The 22,364-nt window shown below is 32.8% G+C and overlaps 1 protein-coding gene across 9 annotated transcripts; it reads right to left on the bottom strand.

The window, feature by feature from the left end:
* Positions 1-21,809, bottom strand: LOC135138045 (receptor-type tyrosine-protein phosphatase alpha-like). Of its 9 annotated transcripts, XR_010281971.1 has the most exons (22): positions 21,701-21,809; positions 13,258-13,527; positions 12,661-12,960; positions 11,032-11,346; positions 6,279-6,548; positions 5,121-5,210; positions 4,727-4,831; positions 4,430-4,675; positions 4,215-4,376; positions 3,849-4,114; positions 2,349-2,439; positions 2,219-2,295; positions 2,024-2,158; positions 1,692-1,966; positions 1,500-1,635; positions 1,195-1,402; positions 1,014-1,135; positions 769-900; positions 561-709; positions 314-449; positions 177-261; positions 1-109 (listed from the first exon to the last, which is right to left on the bottom strand). XR_010281971.1 is itself a non-coding variant. In XM_064067875.1 (21 exons), the coding sequence occupies exons 2-21, from the start codon at positions 13,505-13,507 to the stop codon at positions 8-10; spliced, it is 3,567 nt and encodes a 1,188-aa protein (XP_063923945.1). In that variant the 5' UTR covers positions 13,508-13,527; positions 21,701-21,809; the 3' UTR covers positions 1-7. The 9 variants fall into 9 exon arrangements, 8 of the variants coding, with proteins under 8 accessions (XP_063923945.1, XP_063923946.1, XP_063923949.1 ...); XM_064067875.1 differs by lacking the exon at positions 177-261; XM_064067876.1 differs by lacking the exon at positions 177-261 and having other exon boundaries at positions 1-106.
* Positions 21,810-22,364: the final 555 nt, after the last annotated feature.

Below are 22,364 nucleotides of genomic sequence, written 5' to 3'. Positions count from 1 at the left end.
TTCACTGTTAATTTTTATTCGTATCTATATCTTTTCCTACAATTTGTTCGTATTTGTCATAATTTGCCATATAATCCTCGATGCATTCATATATAAATGTTAACTGCTTCTGAAATAAAAAGAATTAGAAATGAAGGAACACTTTTCTGTTTATTTACGATTATTATTATATTTACATGAATCATTCCCTCTAAACTATTTTTTTTAATGAAATCTTATTACTCCAATACTCGTTAGTTATTGTTCAAAGCTTTCGCCTATCTAGTAACTAAAACTAATGCATTTACTCCAATTTTGAATTCATATTACTCACCGCTCTGTTGACGAACGATTTTTCGCCCCTTCTTGCAGTTCGCAAGGCACTACAAACATCAATTTCTACTTCCTTTTCATATTTTTCTATGATATACGAGAAAGCAACAAATACACCACAAGCTGTAAATCCATCACTGAAAAAATACAAAGATATGATTAAATGACAAAGAGAGAAACAATAGTAAAAAAAATAGAGAAATCCAATTAATACTGTTTCGTCTAAAAACTAAGTATCTACAATTTACCTGCAAGAAACTAAAACTAATTCATCCTCGGCTTTGAATCTGTGAATATAGTTAACCATAGAAATAAACGTGTGCACCGAGTTTGGTACGAACTGATTGACTTTCCAATCATTAAATTGAAATATATGTAATCTGTCGTCATAGAACTTCTGCAATATTTAAGAAACATGTTAAGTGTTTGGATTTTTATGTTGGTACATATTTTTACCTCATTCGAAGTTTTGTTATATATCAATAAAGAAGCCTCCGTTATCAGGCCATATGTCGTATCTGTGATTCGTTCGCGGGTAATTTTAACAACTTCCGTTTGTCCACGTATCATGGTCGTCAACGGAAATTTCTAAATTAAAAACTACATTATAAAAAGCAAGAAATAACTAATATACAATTTCTGCACAAAGCTCTAGAATAAGCTTACTTAGAAAAACCTATGAAATTTAGCTTACTTTTTACCTTATTTATAAATAAAACACAAGAAATCGATTCTCTTGCAACCATTTTCCAGTATTCCAAAAGCTGCTCCTTTCTTGGTTCTTTGGAAATTACATACTTTCTTTTCTGTCCATACCGTAGAACTATAAAATATTCAGAAAATTCAAATGAAAACCTCTTGGTGTTGTTGTTTGGCACCAACCTTTTACGTTTTGAAAAGGACATCGAGGTATGCAGTAATGAAAATTACTGTCATGAAAAATAGCATCGTATCGATGCAGAGTTTCTAGAAACTGAAGCTCTTTTTTTATATCATCACGTCTTGTCTTTTGTCCAGTCGAATACTGAAAGGGACTTCTATGTTCTAAGAAATATTCAGCCACAACCAAGTGCGAAAATATGTAATGTTCCTACGGTTAAAGCAAAAATTAGTTGATTATGCATAAAAATCAAGTGTGTAAATTATCATTTATGAGTTTTCAAATTTTAATACTAAAAAAAAACTACCACGCTGCTGATCATAGACATTCGTTGCTCTCGGAGTGCCTTAGTTAAGCTGAAAAAGTCAACTTTATTGTCAGTTTTGATCATCTGTAATGCTAAATCGCACAAAATTAAAATTCCACTTTGATTGGTACCATATCTAGAAATCAGTTAATGCGTTAAGATCAAACCTACAATAATACATTAACTACGAACCCTGAGTGAAAGACAATTGGTCCATGTGATTTGTCATACAGTTGTCTTATTAACTTTACTACAGGTAAAATGTTATTCGGGTAAAGCATATTAAAATTGTCCAAACTCCACCTGACATGATAATTATGGATAATTTTGATGTTGTCACCATAAATTACTTGAAGCTCATGGTAAATATATACTTCAAATGTAGTTTTTTTAAGCAATTTTACTAAAATTTCACCACATTCATATACCTCTGACAATCTTTGCGGCCAATACTCCGCGCACATTCGCTGATACCGAAAAACAAAATTTTGAAATTTTCATAGGTTATTTACTAAGGAATTTACCTCTTTGCGTTCAAAAAATTCTGTTGCCATTATTATAACACTAACGTCTTCTTGCCATATCATCCTCCAAAAATCTTTAACAGTATAAAATTTTGGTGACTGGCAAGCAATGTAAGCTTTTGGACGATCGTAACCCTAAAATTTTGATTTGACTTTTAGTGATAAATCGTGTTCTACGAACAACAAACAACTTACAACAATGTAGCTAGCATTTATATAGTCTTCAGTTCCTACGCCATCCATTGGATTAAGAACAACTCTGTTAGAATCGTCTGAAAAAAGTGTGTCATTTAAACAACTTGATTAAAATTATAAAATATAGTACAAGGAACAATTCGACTTCGATCCCTATTCTTGTTAATATTCTTCGGTTGTAAACCAGTGCTAGAACTGGAGGGCACACTGTCTGAAAGAGACTGACAAATGAAAAAATTAGTTTCATTGTTTTCCTTGTTCATTTTCTTCAATTTATACAACTTTTTGCTTTCTGAGTGCTTGTAATAGTTATTTATACACCAAGTGAGTTAAATACGTTTTTATTCACGAGAAGATGTTGAGATCACGAGCACGCAGTGCGGGTGACCTCATTTCTTCGAGTGAATAAAAACGTTAACTCACGTGGTGTATACAAAGTTTTATTCAATTTCAACAAAATTAAGCCCGCATAAATCAAGAATTATAATTTTACACAAAAAACTAGCAAAATCGAGGTTGCAGAGGTCGGCGTGTTTCGTTGCCCTGGTGCCTAATTGTTTACTTGCAAACTGTAAACAACAATTTACTATGTGAAAATTTGTGTGTAATCGGGTAAAACTTTGAGAAAAAAGAAGTTTTGTGTCTGATTCTATTCTACAGGAAGTAGAAAAGGCTGTGGGGATGTTAGTTCCCCAGAAATCAAAAGATTTATACGAAAAAGAATACAACATATTATTTAGCCGTTGGAGGGATCAAAAGCAAGCAAAGGGGCTGGACGAAAATCTCATCTTGGCTTACATCTCCGAACGATCAACAAAACTAAAATCCTCATCATTATGATCTCACCATTCGCAACTTAAAAAAATGTTGTCATTGAGGGAAAAAATTGATTGCAGCAGGTTTGTGACCACATTTACAGATTTGCAAAGTTTATGTTTATGTATTTATAGGTTCCATCAGGTAACTGCATTTCTGAAGACAGCATCTACAGGATATGTTCTGAAAAAATTTTGATTTTACTAACAATATTGTGTTTTAGGTCGTGGCTATTATAGGAATTGCACTAATTGCAGGAGGATGTAAAATTGGAGAATTGGTTTCCATGTCTGTAGAGGATATTGACGATAGAGGAACTGTATTAGTTGTCCAGATTCCAGACACAAAAACCTATAAAAAACAAAAGTGGATGCTCCGGTGAAGCAAGGACGACCACTAACAAAAATCACACCAGTAAAACGACAATTTCTGCCCAAAAAGTATCTTCCCTATTAAATGGTGGGACCCAAATTAACTTTAGTGATTTGACAAATTGCCATTTTTATTCTGGTTGTGAAAATAAAACTTTGGAGGATAATTAGATATAGCTGTTAGCATTGTTACCTACCTATGTATTATGACTATTATGATTATAATATTAATAAATTAATAAATAAAAATATAATTATGAATCAGTGATTTAATTCTTTTTTAATTCACTAGTGATTAAAGAATCACTTGTCACAGTTGCTATGAAGTCAACAATTGCCGTTTAAAATGTCAAAATTGGATAAATGTATTCACATAATACCAAGTTTATAATTACGTAACAATGTACCACAAATTCAAAGTAATAATAAAAATTAACACTCACACCGAACTGGGTTTTTAAAGTTGTAAGAAACGTGGGTTGCAAACAATAGTTTTCAAAAGTGTTGACTTCGATCACTGTGGTTTCAGGAGTCTTATCCAACATTACAATCATTTCTTCTTCTTCTTTTTCTTCTTCTTCTTGAACAATAATCGCTTGATTTTTCCGTCTTCTTTTATACATTACATATATTAGAATAACCATTACCGGAAATAGGCTCATTAATACTGCTAGTGAAATAATAGTGGAACCAGAACTAGCATCAGAAGCTGTAATTGTTATAGGATAAGCAAGAATAAAACGTATATATATTATTTGAAATGTGCTTGGGTTTAAATGTTTGTGACTTTGTGACAAAAAAAGAATTACCTGTTTGAAAAAATAGTAGCGTGCTGTCATTATATGTTTGATTCGTCAGAGCTCTTACCATTAACCAGTACCTGGTATTAGGTTTTAAAGGTGTATTATAGCAATGTACTTTACAACAACTACTGCTGGCCCCTATTATAAAGTTGCAAGTGTGTTGTTCATCTACACTGCCATAAATTAAAATTTAATTGAAGAGTCAGTTGTTAATTACGCACCTTTGAACGGATTCCAAAAATCGGGTGTAAGCTGTAAGGAATTTTGAGGTGAAGAAGGCCAAGTTCTGAAAGTTCCATCCCAAAATCCATTTGTACTTTTAATGTCTACGTCCCCTTCAAATAATAATAAAGCGTACGCAATGATTTCTCCTGTTGAGTTTATAAAATACTTTTTAGATAGCACAAAATAAGCTTTAGTTGAGTCATTTGATGTTGGCGGTAGTATGTTTGAAAATATTATTGTGCCTAAAACCGGCAGTATTGTCTTTACTTTTTTAGTGGAATTATGAAACAAACCTTCCATTGAAGATTTTGGAACAACTGGTAGTGTAAAGTTATTAGAATTGCTTGCTTCTGATAAAGTTGTAGTTTTTACGGTAGTTGTTTCAGATGTAGTGTGATCTGCAACAAACTAGCTTTGTAATTACAAACAGTGAATTTAATAATGATATTATTTACACGTAACTTTCCTCGCTAAAAGACAATCCATTAAACAAATACAATTCCTTCAAGAAACTATAAAATTTAGGTACCCAAACTTTATGTCTTTATGATAACTTCTGGCAGTTTTGGATACTCAAATAAACGTTGGAGTGGCTTTGAAAGCGAGATTTACATTCAAATATTTAATTATTTGTTTATTTATTTTTCGATTCAGGTATTTATTTATCATTTATTAATTATTACTTACCCTTGCTACATTCTCCTGTCTTTTTATCACATATTCCACAGTTGATGCATTTATTTTTACACGATAAACCCCACATTCCATCCTTACATGCTGAAATTGGTTAATATTCCTAAATTTCAGTTGAAAAGATATATTACACGTAAATGAAATCGCACTGTACAATAAAATATTATAATCTTTGTTCATTTTCTCAGCCTGGAAAATTTATATGATAAAGTAAAATTGCCAATGGTTTTTTGGCTTTATTCTATTGATGTATAGTTTTGGGATTGTCATTCTACCCTATAAAATTATATTGGCAATAAGGAGACGGACAGTAATAAAATACCAAGAGGTATTTACAACTTAAAGTTGTCGGGTACCGGTACTCTCCAGATGCTAGAAAGCAGAATAATCCAGGTCCGGACAGGGACCATTGTTATACTCACGAACGAAAATGACCATAATTTTATGGGTACAACTACTGTAACCTCATTTGACATACACCTGTTAAAAAATAAACTGGCTATTGTATTACTTAACTCAGTTCACAGCTACATTATGCCAACAATGGACAGTAATAATCTTGCGTTTCGGGTCCACAAAGCTTACAATAGCCAGTTTGACTTATAAGGGTGGTTTGGCTTAAGCCTTTTAAGTCATACAAGTTTTAACAGGTGTATGTCAAATGAGGTTACAGTACCTGCTAAATCTTCTCCTGCAAATTCCGGTGAACTGGTGTGAGCCGTACTAAATATTTTTTACCATTGTACTATTGTCCGTTTCGTCATTTATAGGGTAGATTAAAATTTCCAAAATTATAAAGTTTCATTTGAAATATTTAAAATTACTTAAAAAAAAGTTTAAAACTCTTTGGATTTCTCGACGAGCAATTTTAAAGTAATTTTTATTTTACTTTTTTTTCTAATTTTTTGCAAAATTCACACTAAAACGAAACATATAGAGTCAAAAGTCTAAAACTTCCATTAAGTAAATATTTTGTCGATTAAAAACTGAATTAAAGAGAACATTGTTGTTATTCACTTATATTTTGATTTTATGGCAAGAGTCTTATTTCTTATGCAATTCAATGCCATTCATCATTGACTTGAACTGACCTTTTTAAAACGATTTTTGGAAATTTTTTTTTTTATTTACTATAATCTTTTATTTCCTTACGTTCAGCGCATGACGACCCCTGAAATCCCCAGGAGCACACACAGCTTGAATTAGATGAAGATCTTCCACAAATTGTGTGATTTTCGCAGTAACTTGCCTCTGGTCCCAACAATTCATCACAGCGAAGATCGCATTTGTGTCCCAAAAATCCAGCTGTACAATTAATACGTGGAAATGTCTTTACGAGCTCGGTTTCACTCTCTTTTTTTGGAAACAAGAGTTCGCACGTTCTGTTTTCTTTAGTCTTGCTCAACTTTGCCTTGTATATTGCTGCAAGAAAAAAATTATTAGGCAAGGAGTACAGATTTTTACTTGCCGAGTGTAAGCGAAGGAAGTATTGCATTCGAATCCGTCGACCGACTCTCTACTTTTACGTTTTCTCGAACTTTCATGACCCCTAGAGTACGAAGAAATAGTCCAGATTTTTTGGAAAAAAAATTGGTCTAAAGAGTTTAGACAGTACTTCCCTCGCTGTCGGAAACTTGACGACTGCATGGCTATTGTGTTTTTTTCTCACTACATTTTTGTAGTGGGAATTTAAAAAAAATTGCGATGACGTCATCAACATTTTTGCAAGGACACGTATATCAGTTGGGATAGATGTAGTGTAATACTAAGAATAAAATTATTGTATTCCCAAATTTTCGGGAAAATGAATTGGGTCGTTTTGAATATTGATTTTTTATAATCAATAAAATAACGAAACAATTTACTCGCGTATACGGCAACTGAAAATCGTTTATGTATAAACATTCTTAATTTAAGATGACAAGCGTAACAGCATACGTGAAAGTCAAACAGAGAAACTGTAAACAAAACGACCATCGGTTTTATTGCTTCGACTTCCGCTTATTATATAAAACATTGGGTTTTATTTTAATTCTTGACGGTGAAATTCACAATTGGTTGATTATAAACATGTCTATTTCATATTCGCGGAACCAAGTGATCGCATAAAACAAATGCAGGTCTGTAATGTTAAAGTCGATGTAAATAAGCGATGCTACCCTTATGTTTCAACCGAGTTTTTCCTTTAACAAATTTTGTGTCTACCAAATTGGGTTGGTTGAGGTGTAATACTAATAATAAGTGTTGCCTTTAATTTAATCAATAAAATAAATTGACTTCATTAATTTTTTTGAACCACCTCTTAAGAAAATCTAAAAAATATGAATGGAATGATAAATCACAAGTACAAACTCATCATATTTTTTGCATTTTAGATAGGATTTATTCAGCAAAATTTAAGGGTGACGTCATCAATTTTTTTAGGAGGGATGAACAAATACATTTTGAACAAAAGTTTACCATGCTTATAATAACATTAAAATATTCCCAAGATTTCAAAGCATTCGGTTTTGTAATTCCTGATTAAATCGATAAAATAAATTCACGCCTTCATTAATTTTTTTGAGTCACCCTGCATATGCAAATCCAAAAATATGAATGGAATGATAAATCACAAGTACAAACTCATCATATTCTGTACATTTTAGATACGATTTATTCGGCAAACTTTTGAGCTGACGTCATCAGCTTTTTGTAGAAGATAAGCAAATATATTTTGACTAAAAATTTATTATGCTCTTTATAACCTTAAAACATCTGCAAGATTTCAAAGCATTCGGTTTTGTAGTTCCTGATTAAATCAATAAAATAAATTTACGCATTCATTAATTTTTTTGAGTCACCGTGTATATGCAAATCGAAAAAATTTGAATGGAATGATAAATCACAAGAAGAGACTCACCATATTTTGTACATTTTAGATAGGATTTATTCAGCAAAATTTTGTGGTGACGTCATAAATTTTTTAGGGGGGACGACCAAATACATTTTGATCAAAAATTTACCATGCTTATGATAATTTTAAAATATCTTCAAGATTTCGAAGCATTCGATTTTGTAGTTCCTGAGTAAATCAGTAAAATAAATTTACGCTTTCATTTATTTTCTTGAATCACCCTGTATATGCAAATCCAAAAAATATGAATGGAGTGATAAATGACAAGTACAGGCTCATCATATTTTGTACATTTTAGATATGATTTATTCGGCAAACTTTCGAGCTGACGTCATCAAGTTTTTGGAGGGGATAAGCAAATATATTTTGACTAAACATTTATTATGCTCTTTATGACCTTAAAACATCTGCAAGATTTCAGAGCATTCGGTTTTGTAGTTCCTGATTAAATCAATAAAATATATTTACGCATTCATTAATTTTTTTGAGTCACCCTGTATATGCAAATCCAAAAAATATGAATGGAGTGATAGATCACAAGTCCAGACTCATCATATTTTGTACATTTTAGATATGATTTATTCCACAAACTTTTGAGCTGACGTCATCAAGTTTTTGGAGGGGGTAAGCAAATATTTTTTGACTAAAGATTTATGATGCTCTTTATAGCCTTAAAACATCTGCAACATTTCAAAGCATTCTGGTTAGCAGATTAAAAATTTAATTTCAAAATGTTGTTTTATAATTTTGATTTTTTTTCCAAAAATCTGGACGTTTCGGGTGAAAAGTCGATTCGGAGTTGTAAACTACATGTGTAGGACTATGTTATTTTATACAATTGAAAACCCATTTACTATGTACAATTTTGAAGTGACGTCATCGCATTAGTGGTGGGGATGATTAGACAAATTTTGGTTAGCGTTTTACCATCTACATGATATTCTTAATATAAGTACAAAATTTCACAACAATCGGTCGAGTACTTTCGGAGATTATCTGTCTAATAAAAATCCGGGGGCAGACGGACAGACGGACAGACGGACGGACAGACGGACGGACGGACAGACGGACGGACAGACGGACAGACAGACGGAAATGGGAGACCTATTTCTTCGTCTTCTAGGGGTCATGAAAGATCGAGAAAACGTAAAAGTAGAGAGTCGGCCGACGGACTCGATTACAATACTTCCTTTGCTTACGCTCGGGAAGTAAAAAACAAAATTATAAAACTTGAATCTGGAAAACCGAATGCTTTAAAATCTGACAGATGTTTTAAAGTTATTATTACACAAAATATATTCGCTTATCCCCTCCAAAAAATTGATAACGTGAGGTCAAAATTATGTCGAATAAATCTTATCTAAAATGTGCAAAATATGATGAGTCTGTACTTGTGATTTATCATTCCATTCATATTTTCTGGATTTGCTTATACAAGGTGACTGAAAAAAATTAATGAATGAGTAAATTTATTTTATTGAGCAGGTTTTACTCAAGCCATTCATTCGTTTCTCGATCTGTGAAATCAGTGAATTCTGAGGGACGTAAACATTTTCGAGGGGAGAAGTGAATCTTAGTCACAGCGTACACAGAAAGATTCAACTTAGTTCGTCGTCGACTTGTAACACTCCACCGATTATAATATGACAAAAGTATTTCAAAATTCGATCTCGTCGTGTCTGTACTTTGCGTTTTAGAGTGGGAGTAGATGTGAGCCCCCGCTTAGCGTCTTTCCTCACCTGACCCGAGTGAGGGCGACAAGAAATCGGCTTGCATTTTGTCCGAAAACATGCGTTCTGTTTTTTCGTTTTATAGCAACATTTTGTAATTTACAACGTCGCAATTTTATATACACAGTTACGAAACATTGGTCTTGCTGCCCCCATTTGAATTTTTCGAAGGCGTCATTTAATTGCCGAGTTACAAACCCTTCTTTTAAGCCAATTTTATGTGATTTTGTTAATTTTTATTGCAACAGTTATTTATCAGATTAAAAAAATTCGAACGGTGGCAAAATGCCACATCCTTTGATAACACTCAGTTACATTTTCAACTATTTTTAACCATTAATAAATCAATGATTGGAAAAATCATAACCCATTGCGCGGGCTACTTTCCGTGTGGGTAAAACCTTCTCTTAATCAGGAACTGCGAAACCGAATGCTTGGAAACACTGGAGATATTTTAAAGTTGTCATAAGCATGGTAAATTTTTGATCAGAATGTATTTGCTCATTCCCCCTAAAAAATGTATGAGGTCATCTCAAAATTTTGGCAAATAAATCCTATCTAAAATGTGCAAAGTCTGTACTTGTAATTTATTATTTCATTCATATTTTTTAGATTTACCTATACACGGTACTCAAAAAATTTAATGAATCAGTCAATTTATTTTATTGAATAAATCAAATCGAATACTTTGAAATCTTGCAGACTTTTAAAGTTATCAAAATAAATTTGTTTATTTCCCCCAAAAAATTGATGACGTTATCTTAAAATTTTGCCGAATAAATTCTACCCAAAATGTGCAAAGTATGATGAGTTTTCACTTGTAATTTATTATTGCATTCAACAGGTGGCTCAAAAAAATTAATAAATAAATCAATTTATTTTATTTATTAAATCAGGAACGGCTCACTCCAATTTCCCAGAAAATTTTGGGAATACAATAGTGTTTTTTTTTTTTAATATTACACTGCACCAATCCAAGTTGATAAACGTGTCCTTGCAAAGACGTTGATAACGTCATCACAAAATTGTATAAAGAAAAAACGCAAGTCGAAAATGAGCGATATGCACTTCAGGAACGAGGGAAGTTCTGTCGAAACAATTTTCGACCAATTTTTTTATAAGTAATATTAAATTAATAATCTTAAATTACTCCGAAGAAGTTTTAGTTGTTGAGAGACAATTTAATTTAGTAACATCTCAGTCTTCCACATATTATTGCTTCAAAAAAATATTCTGTGTGACAAAACGACGTACCTACACTACACTACAGTTTACTTACATGTATCGAGATTTTTGCTGGGACACTCTCGTATATCTATTGCCCAATAAGGTTTTCCGGCTCCAGAACGTGTTTCTCTAACTAACGTGAGAGTAGTGTTAACTTTCACTAAAACTTTTTGACTTTTGAACAGTTCATTCTCCATCATGGAATCAGGTGTATTTTCCACTGTGCGGTTCATTCCTCCAGATGTGTAGATTTTCAGAAGACACTTCGGGCAAAGATAAATATAAAAGATCAAACAAGAAACACCAGTTGAACCAGTTGACACGACTGTTTCTGTTGGAGAACTTTCATTTGCGACTCTAATTCTATCTAAAAATTATATTGGTAAAATGCGTTAAATACAAATAAGAAATAATATAATTAATAATAATAATAATAATAGTAATAAATGTATTGAGTACCATAAATAAAAAAAATACAAGCAAACAAAAATAAATAAATAATGCATTATACTCAAAAGGGAAAAAAAACAGATTCAGTATTACTGATTTACAATCTGTCCCTATGTTGAAAAGAAATGGAAATGAGATATGAAATACAAGTTGTAAAATATGAAAGAGGAACATAATTTTTTTATAGATAGTATTAAAGGTACAGAATTTAAAAAAGATTTAAATTTAATTTTAATTTTATTTCTGCTTGCTCAGCGAATAAGAGATCCTTTACAGATTTGATGATGTAATGGTTATTTAAGTTGGAATAATGACGTAAAACGTTATTTATGACATATGCAGCTAAATATGAAAATGACGATTTATATGAACTCAAAGAATGAGAAGGTATGTCAACAGTCAGATCCATTTGTCGCAGGTTTCTGTCATGTACAGAACTACGAATTGAAATTTTATTTTGCAGATAGTGAGGCTCGTTATGAAGTCGGATCTTTATTATGAGTTTGATAAAGTGATGAAAACGTCTTTCATGCATTTTCATCCAGCCTAAATTCCGTACAAAAGGTGTAATGTGGGTCTCACGTGGAATAGAATAAATATATCTCACACAAAAGTTTTGAATCTTTTGCAAACGAAATTTGTCCGCACAAGATAGACAGGGACCATATACTATGCCAGCATAGTTTAAATGTAATAGTATCAAGGCATCAGTCAACAGGCGTTTGGAGCGAATGTCTAAAAGGTTCTTATAAGGGGAAATCAATTTGAATCCATTAAATGTAGTTTGGCAGATCTTATTTATATGGTCAGTAAATTGTAGCTGATTATCAATATGTAACCCAAGATTTTTAACTACTCGGGCAGAAGAAATAGTGGTACCTCCAATATGAAGATTAAGATCTGAGTTTATTGCTCTTATTTTATTTGGTGTACCCAAAGTAATTGAAATAATTTTTAATAACATATTGAGAAACACAAATATATTTTTCTATTAAGTTTTTATACAATTTGTTGCAGAAATATTTCTTACGTTTTTCCATTTTATGATTTATAATTACATTCCCAACTTGATGAAATATTTAAATAACTTTTAAAGCTATCGTTTACAAAGAAAATAAACTATACCGTGAACAATTGTGAATACTCTAAATGGAAGTAAGTAAAAAAAGATTATAAGTATGAGTATTGTTGAAGAGGCAGATAACTTCGGTCTTTTAAATAATTTACTTACAGCTGTGGATTTTCCATGCTGTTCGATATGTTGTTTTGACGACAAAGTCAAAGGAATTCGAATTCAAACTTACGTCGTGGCAACTGCTACCATTTTCATAAACTGTTAAAGTTTTATTTGTATAATGCAGGGTGTAGTGGGTCCAAGATGCAGAAGTGACATTTATTGGCTTGGTATTATTAGAGTCATTTTCACTCGTAATGAACATTATCCTGCAAGGAATATTCGAAAAATAAATCGAAAACGACGCTGAGACGACTTTAGAAAAGTTATACTGATCCCTATATATCGTTTTGAAACCTGGAATATACAGAAACCATTAATTACCTAAATGCAGTACAGAAGCACAGTTTCAGAGGTAATGAACTTCGTGAATAGTCTTATAAATTTTTATTAGTTAAATTAAATAAATAAATTTTCGCATATGGGCTGGTCCTACCATACCTAAATAGTAAACATGTGATTTTTTTAATCAACTGAAGCGACATAAAAACACTCCAAATAAGTAGGTATTCGATAATAATCGATCGAGTCGATATTACATAACATAGAACAAACACATTAAAATAAAGTATTTCATGAAAATGATTAAAATACCTTCCCATCTTTTGTCGATAACTGGTCCATGTGCTACATGTTCAGACTGTTTTAATGTCCAGTTATAGAAGAAGTCCTTTTCAAGGAGAACTTCTGTATTTTCAGGAACTTCAGCTACAGGTGGCTTCGTGTAGATCACCAAATCTTTGTCCTCCACTAAGCATACAAAATCGGTCTTGTTCTGTAATGTAATTATTTCTTGACTGTTTGTACCCGCAAGAATTACTAGGACCAAAATTAGGAAGATCATCTTTTATTTTCGCTGGTGACCTGATGATGTAAATAAATTTCGTAGTATTAGCCCAGTGCGTGTCCTAATATGACGTTTAATTCAAAATCTTAACAATAATTAAGTCCACGTATAAACATGGACATGTAATGAAAAAACCTGTACCCCCAGCCGTTCCAAAATTACAAGGAACAGAACTAACTTTAAAGCGGTACTGTATTAATCACATATAGTTATTTCATCAACAAGTAGCTTACCTTGAAAACCATTTTATCACTATTGTGTATTTAGTTTTATATTTATCATTGGCTATGTACGCAAGTAAATATTTAATGAAACCAATAGGATCGTATTTAACAGAAATGTATTACTGAAAATAATACGCATTTAAAAGACTACTAAAAAATCCTGTTTCTTAGATGAGTTATAAAAATTAATAGTGTAAGGGCCGGTTTACAAAACAGCGAGTTAAATATTTAATTCTCGATTAGTTTAACAGAGAATTAAAATGTGGAATATGAGCCCGTGATTGGTTGAAATATGCGCGTTGCCTCGCAACGGACCTCAGTTAAAAGTTAATCGCGAATTAACTTTAACTTCGCTTTCTATAAATCGGGTCTAAGGGCCGGTTTATAGAACAGCGAGTTAAATATTTAATCCTCGATTAGTTTAACAGAGAATTAAAATGTGGAATATGAGCCCGTGATTGGTCCAAACATGCGCGTTGCCTCGCAACGGACCTCAATTAAAAGTTAATCGCGAATTAACTTTAACTTCGCTTTCTATAAATCGGGTCTAAATATTTTTTTTTAATCCTAATATGTTAAAATAACGGATGTTAATATTAGTAAACTATGTGATATGTTTCAAGTAAAATTTTATTAACACATTATCATGTGCCGAGGATCGAAACCAAGGACTTCGTATTACACCGGGTGTCTGGAAAAGGGCGGATTAACTCTTCAGTACTTACACAAGAGGGTTTCGGGAGTCCCAAAAAAATAATTAAAAAATTCTTTATGATGTAGATTACGAAAAAAACGTAATTTTATAAAAGTAAAATTGGCAGCGCTGCACACATTTAATAATAATAATATTAATAATAATAATATAATTTATTGTCCAACAGAACAAATATTCCACTTAATGGACAATTTCCAATAATGCAAATTAATCAAAATGAAAAAATTGGTCTAAAGAGTTTAGACAGTACTTCCCTCGCTGTCGGAAACTTGACGACTGCATGCCTATTGTGTTTTTTTTTCTCATTACATTTTTGTAGTGGGAATTTAAAAAAAAAATTGTGATGACGTCATCAACATTTTTGCAAGGACACGTATATCAGTTGGGATAGATGTAGTGTAATACTAAGAATCAGTGGCGGCTCCTCAGAGGAGGCAGGGGAGGCTGAGCCTCCTCTGATTTTTGGGGCTGAGCTTCCTCTAATTTTTTCGATGAAAGAATTTGTATGTTTGTAGACATTTGTTAATTTTCAGAATATTTTGTTTGATTTAATTTACTTTCATCAGATATCAGGTTAAAATGTCGAAAAAAATTATATTTGCGCCCTTACAATCATAATTCACACCACTCCGCGTTTGGCTTCAGCGATAAAGGCTAGCCTCCGCCGAGAATGCATCTTACTATTGAGACCGCGACCTTGGCGCATCGTCATTCGGTACTGCATTGGCTAAAGCGTTGATCAGGGTGCCGCTTCAGGCCGCTAGCCTCCGGCTAGTTCATCTCTTTTCAGATCAAGTCGCACGGATAATTTTATCTCTTTCTTATTAATTGGAGCGATCGGGTGTAAATTGGAAAAACACTGAGGTGGTTTCGCGTGCTTCCTATTCAGTGGTGAGTGGTGTTTAGGCTTTAGTACCTACGTAACGTTTGAGGTGTTTTTTGTACCATTTATTTGCGTTTTATTTCTGATCGTTAAAAACAGCTGGTATTATCGGCATATTAATATTACTTATACTTAACGAGAATGAGCAACGAAAATAATTCAGTCTCATGTGCAGATACGTAAATTATATATCTATTAAAAAATGAATTTAGTAGCTTTGATTGTGATAAAAACATCGCTATAAAACAAAAGGAGAGACCAACACCACCACTCCCATTAATGGTAATTAATGACAGGTAAAAAGCAAAAGAGAGCATTTCATGAAAATAATTATAATAAAACTAACTGGTTACCGGCTTCGGTTTTTCAAGAAACAAATTATACTGTTGGAATTGTGTATTATTAACAAGTGATAAATTTTCCATTTGGGATAAAACAGGCTATAAAAATTTACAAAATTTGTCATGAGCAATAGAAAGGCATGAAAAATCACAGGAACAGATATTTTCTTCTACTATACTTTAGATTCCGCTCATAAGAGGGATATTGAGCACTATAACGAGAAAGTTGGTAAAAATAGGGCAATTTTGAAAAGACTAATCGATGCAATAGTTTATCTATCAACCCAGGAGTGTTCTTTTCGTGGGCATGACAAAAAAAAATTATTCAGATAATGAAAGATATAAAAAGTACTGCTTTTCAAATTTGAGCCTCCTCTGAAGAAAACTTCACGAGCCGCCACTGCTAAGAATAAAATTATTGTATTCCCAAATTTTCGGGAAAATGAATTGGGTCGTCTTGAATATTGTTTTCTTATAATCAATAAAATAACGAAACAATTTACTCACGTATACGGCGTCGGTGTGTAATATCTAGAGAGCGGATTTCTGTCGGGCTAGGCAAGGCCAAACTCGGTACGGCTCGTACGGGATGCGAATTCATTGCGGTTGCGGACTGCACTTCGTTTATTTGAGATTAGGATAACGCTGTTTCGTTGCACTCTGCTGTTAATTCCCGTTCTCATTTACTTAGCCGTTTGATTAATAAATCGTTAATTATATTTATGGAATTAGTACCGATTAAACGTGACGTAGCCCGACAAAAATCCGCTGTCTAGTAATATGAAAGGCAACTGAAAATCGTTTATGTATAAACATTCTTAATTTAAGATGACAAGCGTAACAGCATACATGAGAGTCAAACAGAGAAACTGTAAACAAAACGACCATCGGTTTTATTGCTTCGACTTCCGCTTATTATATAAAACATTGGGTTTTATTTTAATTCTTGACGGTGAAATTCACAATTGGTTGATTATAAACATGTCTATTTCACATTCGCGGAACCAAGTGAGCGCATAAAACAAATGCAGCTGCTGGTCTGTAATGTTAAAGTCGATGTAAATAAGCGTGCTACCCTTATGTTTCAACCGACCTTTTCCTTTAACAAATTTTGTGTCTACCAAATTGGGTTGGTTGGGGTGTAATACTAATAATAAGTGTTGCCTTTAATTTAATCAATAAAATAAATTGACTTCATTAATTTTTTTGAACCACCTCTTAAGAAAATCTAAAAAATATGAATGGAATGATAAATCACAAGTACAAACTCATCATATTTTTTGCATTTTAGATAGGATTTATTCAGCAAAATTTAAGGGTGACGTCATCAATTTTTTTAGAAGGGATGAACAAATACTTTTGAACAAAAGTTTACCATGCTTATAATAACTTTAAAATATTCCCAAGATTTCAAAGCATTCGGTTTTGTAATTCCTGATTAAATCGATAAAATAAATTCACGCTTTCATTAATTTTTTTGAGTCACCCTGCATATGCAAATCCAAAAATATGAATGGAATGATAAATCACAAGTACAGACTCATCATATTTTGTACATTTTAGATACGATTTATTCGGCAAACTTTTGAGCTGACGTCATCAGTTTTTTGTAGAAGATAACCAAATATATTTTGACTAAAAATTTATTATGCTCTCTATAACCTTAAAACATCTGCAAGATTTCAAAGCATTCGGTTTTGTAGTTCCTGATTAAATCAGCAAAATAAATTTACGCATTCATTAATTTTTTTGAGTCACCCTGTATATGCAAATCGAAAAAATTTGAATGGAATGATAAATCACAAGAAGAGACTCACCATATTTTGTACATTTTAGATAGGATTTATTCAGCAAAATTTTGTGGTGACGTCATAGATTTTTTAGGGGGGACGACCAAATACATTTTGATCAAAAATTTACCATGCTTATGATAATTTTAAAATATCTTCAAGATTTCGAAGCATTCGGTTTTGTAGTTCCTGAGTAAATCAGTAAAATAAATTTACGCTCTCATTTATTTTCTTGAATCAACCTGTATATGCAAATCCAAAAAATATGAATGGAGTGATAGATCACAAGTACAGACTGATCATATTTTGTACATTTTAGATATGATTTATTCGGCAAATTTTCGAGCTGACGTCATCAAGTTTTTGGAGAGGATAAGCAAATATATTTTGACTAAACATTTATTATGCTCTTTATAACCTTAAAACACCTGCAAGATGTCAGAGCATTCCGTTTTGTAGTTCCTGATTAAATCAATAAAATATATTTACGCATTCATTAATTTTTTGAGTCACTCTGTATTTGCAAATCCAAAAAATATGAATGGAGTGATAAATGACAAGTACAGACTCATCATATTTTGTACATTTTAGATATGATTTATTCGGCAAACTTTCGAGGCGACGTCATCAAGTTTTTGGAGGGGATAAGCAAATATATTTTGACTAAACATTTATTATGCTCTTTATGACCTTAAAACATCTGCAAGATTTCAGAGCATTCGGTTTTGTAGTTCCTAATTAAATCAATAAAATATATTTACGCATTCATTAATTTTTTTGAGTCACCCTGTATATGCAAATCCAAAAAATATGAAAGGAGTGATAAATTACAAGTACAGACTCATCATATTTTTACAGTTTAGATAGGATTTATTCGGCAAACTTTCGAGCTGACGTCATCAATTTTTTGGAGGGGATAAGCAAATATATTTTGACTAAACATTTATTATGCTCTTTATAACCTTAAAACATCTGCAAGATTCCAAAGCCTTCGGTTTTGTAGTTTCTGAGTAAATCAGTAAAATAAATTTACGCATTCATTAATTTTTTTGAGTCACCCTGTATATGCAAATCCAAAAAATATGATTGGAATGATAAATCACAAGTACAGACTCATCATATTTTGTACATTTTAGATAGGATTTATTCAGCAAAATTTTGGAGTGACGTCATCAATTTTTTAGGGGGGAAGAGCAAATACATTTTGATAAAAAAATTACCATGCTTATGATAACTTTAAAACATCTCCACGATTTCAAAACATTCGGTTCTGTAATTCCTGATTAAATCAATAAAATAAATTGAAGCATTCATTAATTTTTTTGAGTCACCCTGTATATGCAAATCGAAAAAATTTGAATGGAATGATAAATCACAAGTACAGACGCATCATATTTTGTACATTTTAGATAGGATTTATTCGGCAAACTTTTGAGCTGACGTCATCAAGTTTTTGGAGGGGATAACCAAATATATTTTGACTAAAGATTTATTATGCACTTTAGAGCCTTAAAACATCTGCAACATTTCAAAACATTCGGGTTAGCAGATTCAAAATTAAATTACAAAATGTTGTTTTATAATTTTGATTTTTTTTCCAAAAATTTGGACGTTTCGGGTAAAAACTGAATTTGGAGTCGTAAACTACATGTGTAGGACTATGTTATTTTATACAATTTAAGACCCATTTACTATGTACAATTTGGAAGTGACGTGATTAGACAAATTTTGGTTAGCGTTTTACCATCTACATATTCCTAATATAAGTACAAAATTTCACAACAATCGGTCCAGTACTTCTGTCTAATAAAAATCCGGGACGGCAGACAGACGGACAGACGGACAGACGGACAGACGGACAGACGGACAGACGGACAGACGGACAGACGGACAGACGGACAGACGGACGGACAGACGGATAGACAGACGGAAATGGGAGACCTATTTCTCCGTATTCTAGGGGTCATGAAAGATCGAGAAAACGTAAAAGTAGAGAGTCGGCCGACGGACTCGATTACAATACTTCCTTTGCTTATGCTCGGGAAGTAATAAAAGTCGATGACATGAACAGGTTAGGTGTTTCCATTTTTTTGGCCGTGATAGGACAGTGGACGTAAACATTTTGTGCGTTTATGGCTGCACACCAATTTAAATACCATTAAAATTCAATAGGCCGTCACAACCGGATGTCTTACCTATGACCTTCATGAAAAGAGCTTTTCTGGTAAAAGCACAGGATAGTACTGTCTCGGTGGTTCCCGACACGTGCCATGGTTGGCATTTGCTAAGTTTTATGAAGGGTCCGCTGTAAAGTACTTTAAACGTCAAAGCCATAAACGCACAATATGTTTACGTCCAGTGTACATATGAACGCAGCTCAGACAAAGAGTCCCACGAATCACTAGCACTTTCAACCATATTTAATCTGTGAATACCTCCAGCTTACTTTCTGATTTCTTAGTAACGATGGTGACTGAAATCCACCTTTGCTTTATATCAAAATTAATAAAATATCATTGTTATCAAATGGAATTTTATCAAATTATTACAAAACAAAACAACCATATATTTGTGCATTCTAACTGAAATGGTAATTAAACATGGTCATGGACGAGAAAAATATTAACTAAAAGTTTTATTACTAGTTATTGTGATAATGAATGAGTTGTTTAGTTGTTAAATGCAGCAAAAGAACCAATTTTAAAATCATTGTAACTCCACCAAAATGTGAGAAAGATTTTTTTACTACTTTTCCCAAACTCACCAGTTGATTGTTAAGAGCAGGGATGTTGCGGATGCAGATTTTTCAACATCCGCGGATGCGGATGCGGATGCGGATTTTTGATGGCTCATATCCGTGGATGCGGATGCGGATGCGGATCTCAAGTTTTTTTTTAAGAAACTTAGTATATGTACGGAAATCAGTTAAAAAAATGGGGGTTTTTTAATATTTTTATTTAATAAACAAATTTTTTGTACGAAAATTTAAAAATTGTTGAATTATATTTAATAAAAAGTAATATTGCGGCCTTTTCAGGTTCGAGTCTATTTCTCAGAGGTTCATAAATTAATCCTGCACTACTAAATAACTGTTCACTGGGAACACTAGCTGGTGGAGGCGATAAAAATCTGCGTGCTATTCCAGATAAAATTTTTAATTCGGTGGATTAACGCTCCACCATTTAAGTGGATCAAACATGTAAACATCTTCTGCATTTGTTTTTCGTTATTCGAACTTTCGAACAAACTAAACTGTTCTGGGTGCATGGATTTCAGATGATTCAGACGAAGTGGTACGACCCTTGCGAGAGTATGTTTTATTACATATTATACACTGAGCTTTATTTCGATCATCATCTGGTTTAAAATAAGTCCAAATCTCACTTTGCATTGGTGGTGCCATTATAGATTCACTTGTCCAATAACGTACAAAAACAAAACGTTCACAATTCGCGCAACCCCGACTAAACACGTTCTGATGTGCGAAATGGAACACCGAAAGTAGAATTCGTGTCTTCCTATTGGTCAATGCATCACAAGTGCACGCTATGCGTCACTCGTCGGCTCCAACTAATTTCTTTCTTGTCGCGACTTGCACCACATTTACATCCGCATCCGCATTAGTTCCGTATTGATTATTGCGGATGCGGATGCGAATATTCGCAACATCCCTGGTTAAGAGCGTAGCGGAGAGTTATTCCACCATTTTTCAGACATCCGGTATATCTAAAGAACAACTTTACTCTTAAAAGAATTAAACACCAAAATCTTAACAAAATAAACAAAGTCAAGGTGGTTTCGTAAACCACAACTGTAAGACTATAATATTTTATAAAATTGAAATAGCATTTACTACGCAAATTTTGAGGTGACATCGCCAAATTGTTGGTGGGGATGAACAGACAAATTGTGGCTTGCGTTTTACCATGTACCCATTATTTTTAAAATCGACAGTTACCAACAGACGTTTGTGACATAATACAGTGGCGTAAATAGCACCCCCGCAGACCCCGCAATGCGGAGGGGCGCAGCGCCAACAGGGGCGCAGACCGTAACGTAACCGATATATTTTTTTAAAATATGCAAACGAGTAAGCACATATTTATATTACTTTTTAAATTTGACGTATGGGGGCGCTTACTATAAACTGCGGGGGGGCGCAGTGGAAGATAGCTACGCCACTGGACATAAAGCTATAGAATCGGAGAAATATAGGAACAGAAATTGCTGCACTTACAGCGGACAAAAATCGTACTTCTTGGCCACCTTTTACGGTTTTGAGAGTCTGAAATTAAACACAAACGTAGTCGAAATAAAATCGGTTACTGATAATAATAACATATCATTTAATCGTAATCTTGTTAAATACACTAGAGATCGTAAAAACTGATAATAAATATCATCATATATATATATATATATATATATATATATATATATATATAATCATAAAAGTACCAAAAATAAACAGACTTATGGAAGTGTATAGAAGTGCTTTCATAAAATCCGCCCCAATCTCGCCTAACTTTTGAGAGAAAACAAATTGTTACATTAAGGAGTACCAGGCCAGTCCCCGAGACAACTCGAATAACAAAAAATTCACAGACAAAAGTATAGTTTAAAGTGAAATCGAAAACAAGGAAAGTAGATAAGAAGAAGATGTTGTTTCTTTGACAACTCTTGATCATTTCACTCAGGTTCTGATGAGACGCACTATTGATACATTTTAATATTAAAGGATTGTTCCTTTAGCACTTAAAAAACTGTTTTAGTAAAATGAAAACAATCTGCAAATCTGAAGAGGGTGTATCACTAATTTATGTTGGCGTGGCATGGTTTAAACAAATTTCGCCACACTTTAAGGAAAGGATTTGCAATACAAACCACCAATCTGTTAATTT

Source organism: Zophobas morio, unplaced genomic scaffold (assembly GCF_036711695.1).
Source record: "Zophobas morio isolate AGI-343-1 ecotype UQ-CSIRO unplaced genomic scaffold, CSIRO_AGI_Zmor_V1 ptg000030l, whole genome shotgun sequence".
NCBI lineage: Eukaryota > Metazoa > Arthropoda > Insecta > Coleoptera > Tenebrionidae > Zophobas > Zophobas morio.
The sequence above is the reverse complement of the archived record's forward strand: the minus strand, read 5'-3'. Positions and strand labels throughout refer to the sequence as shown.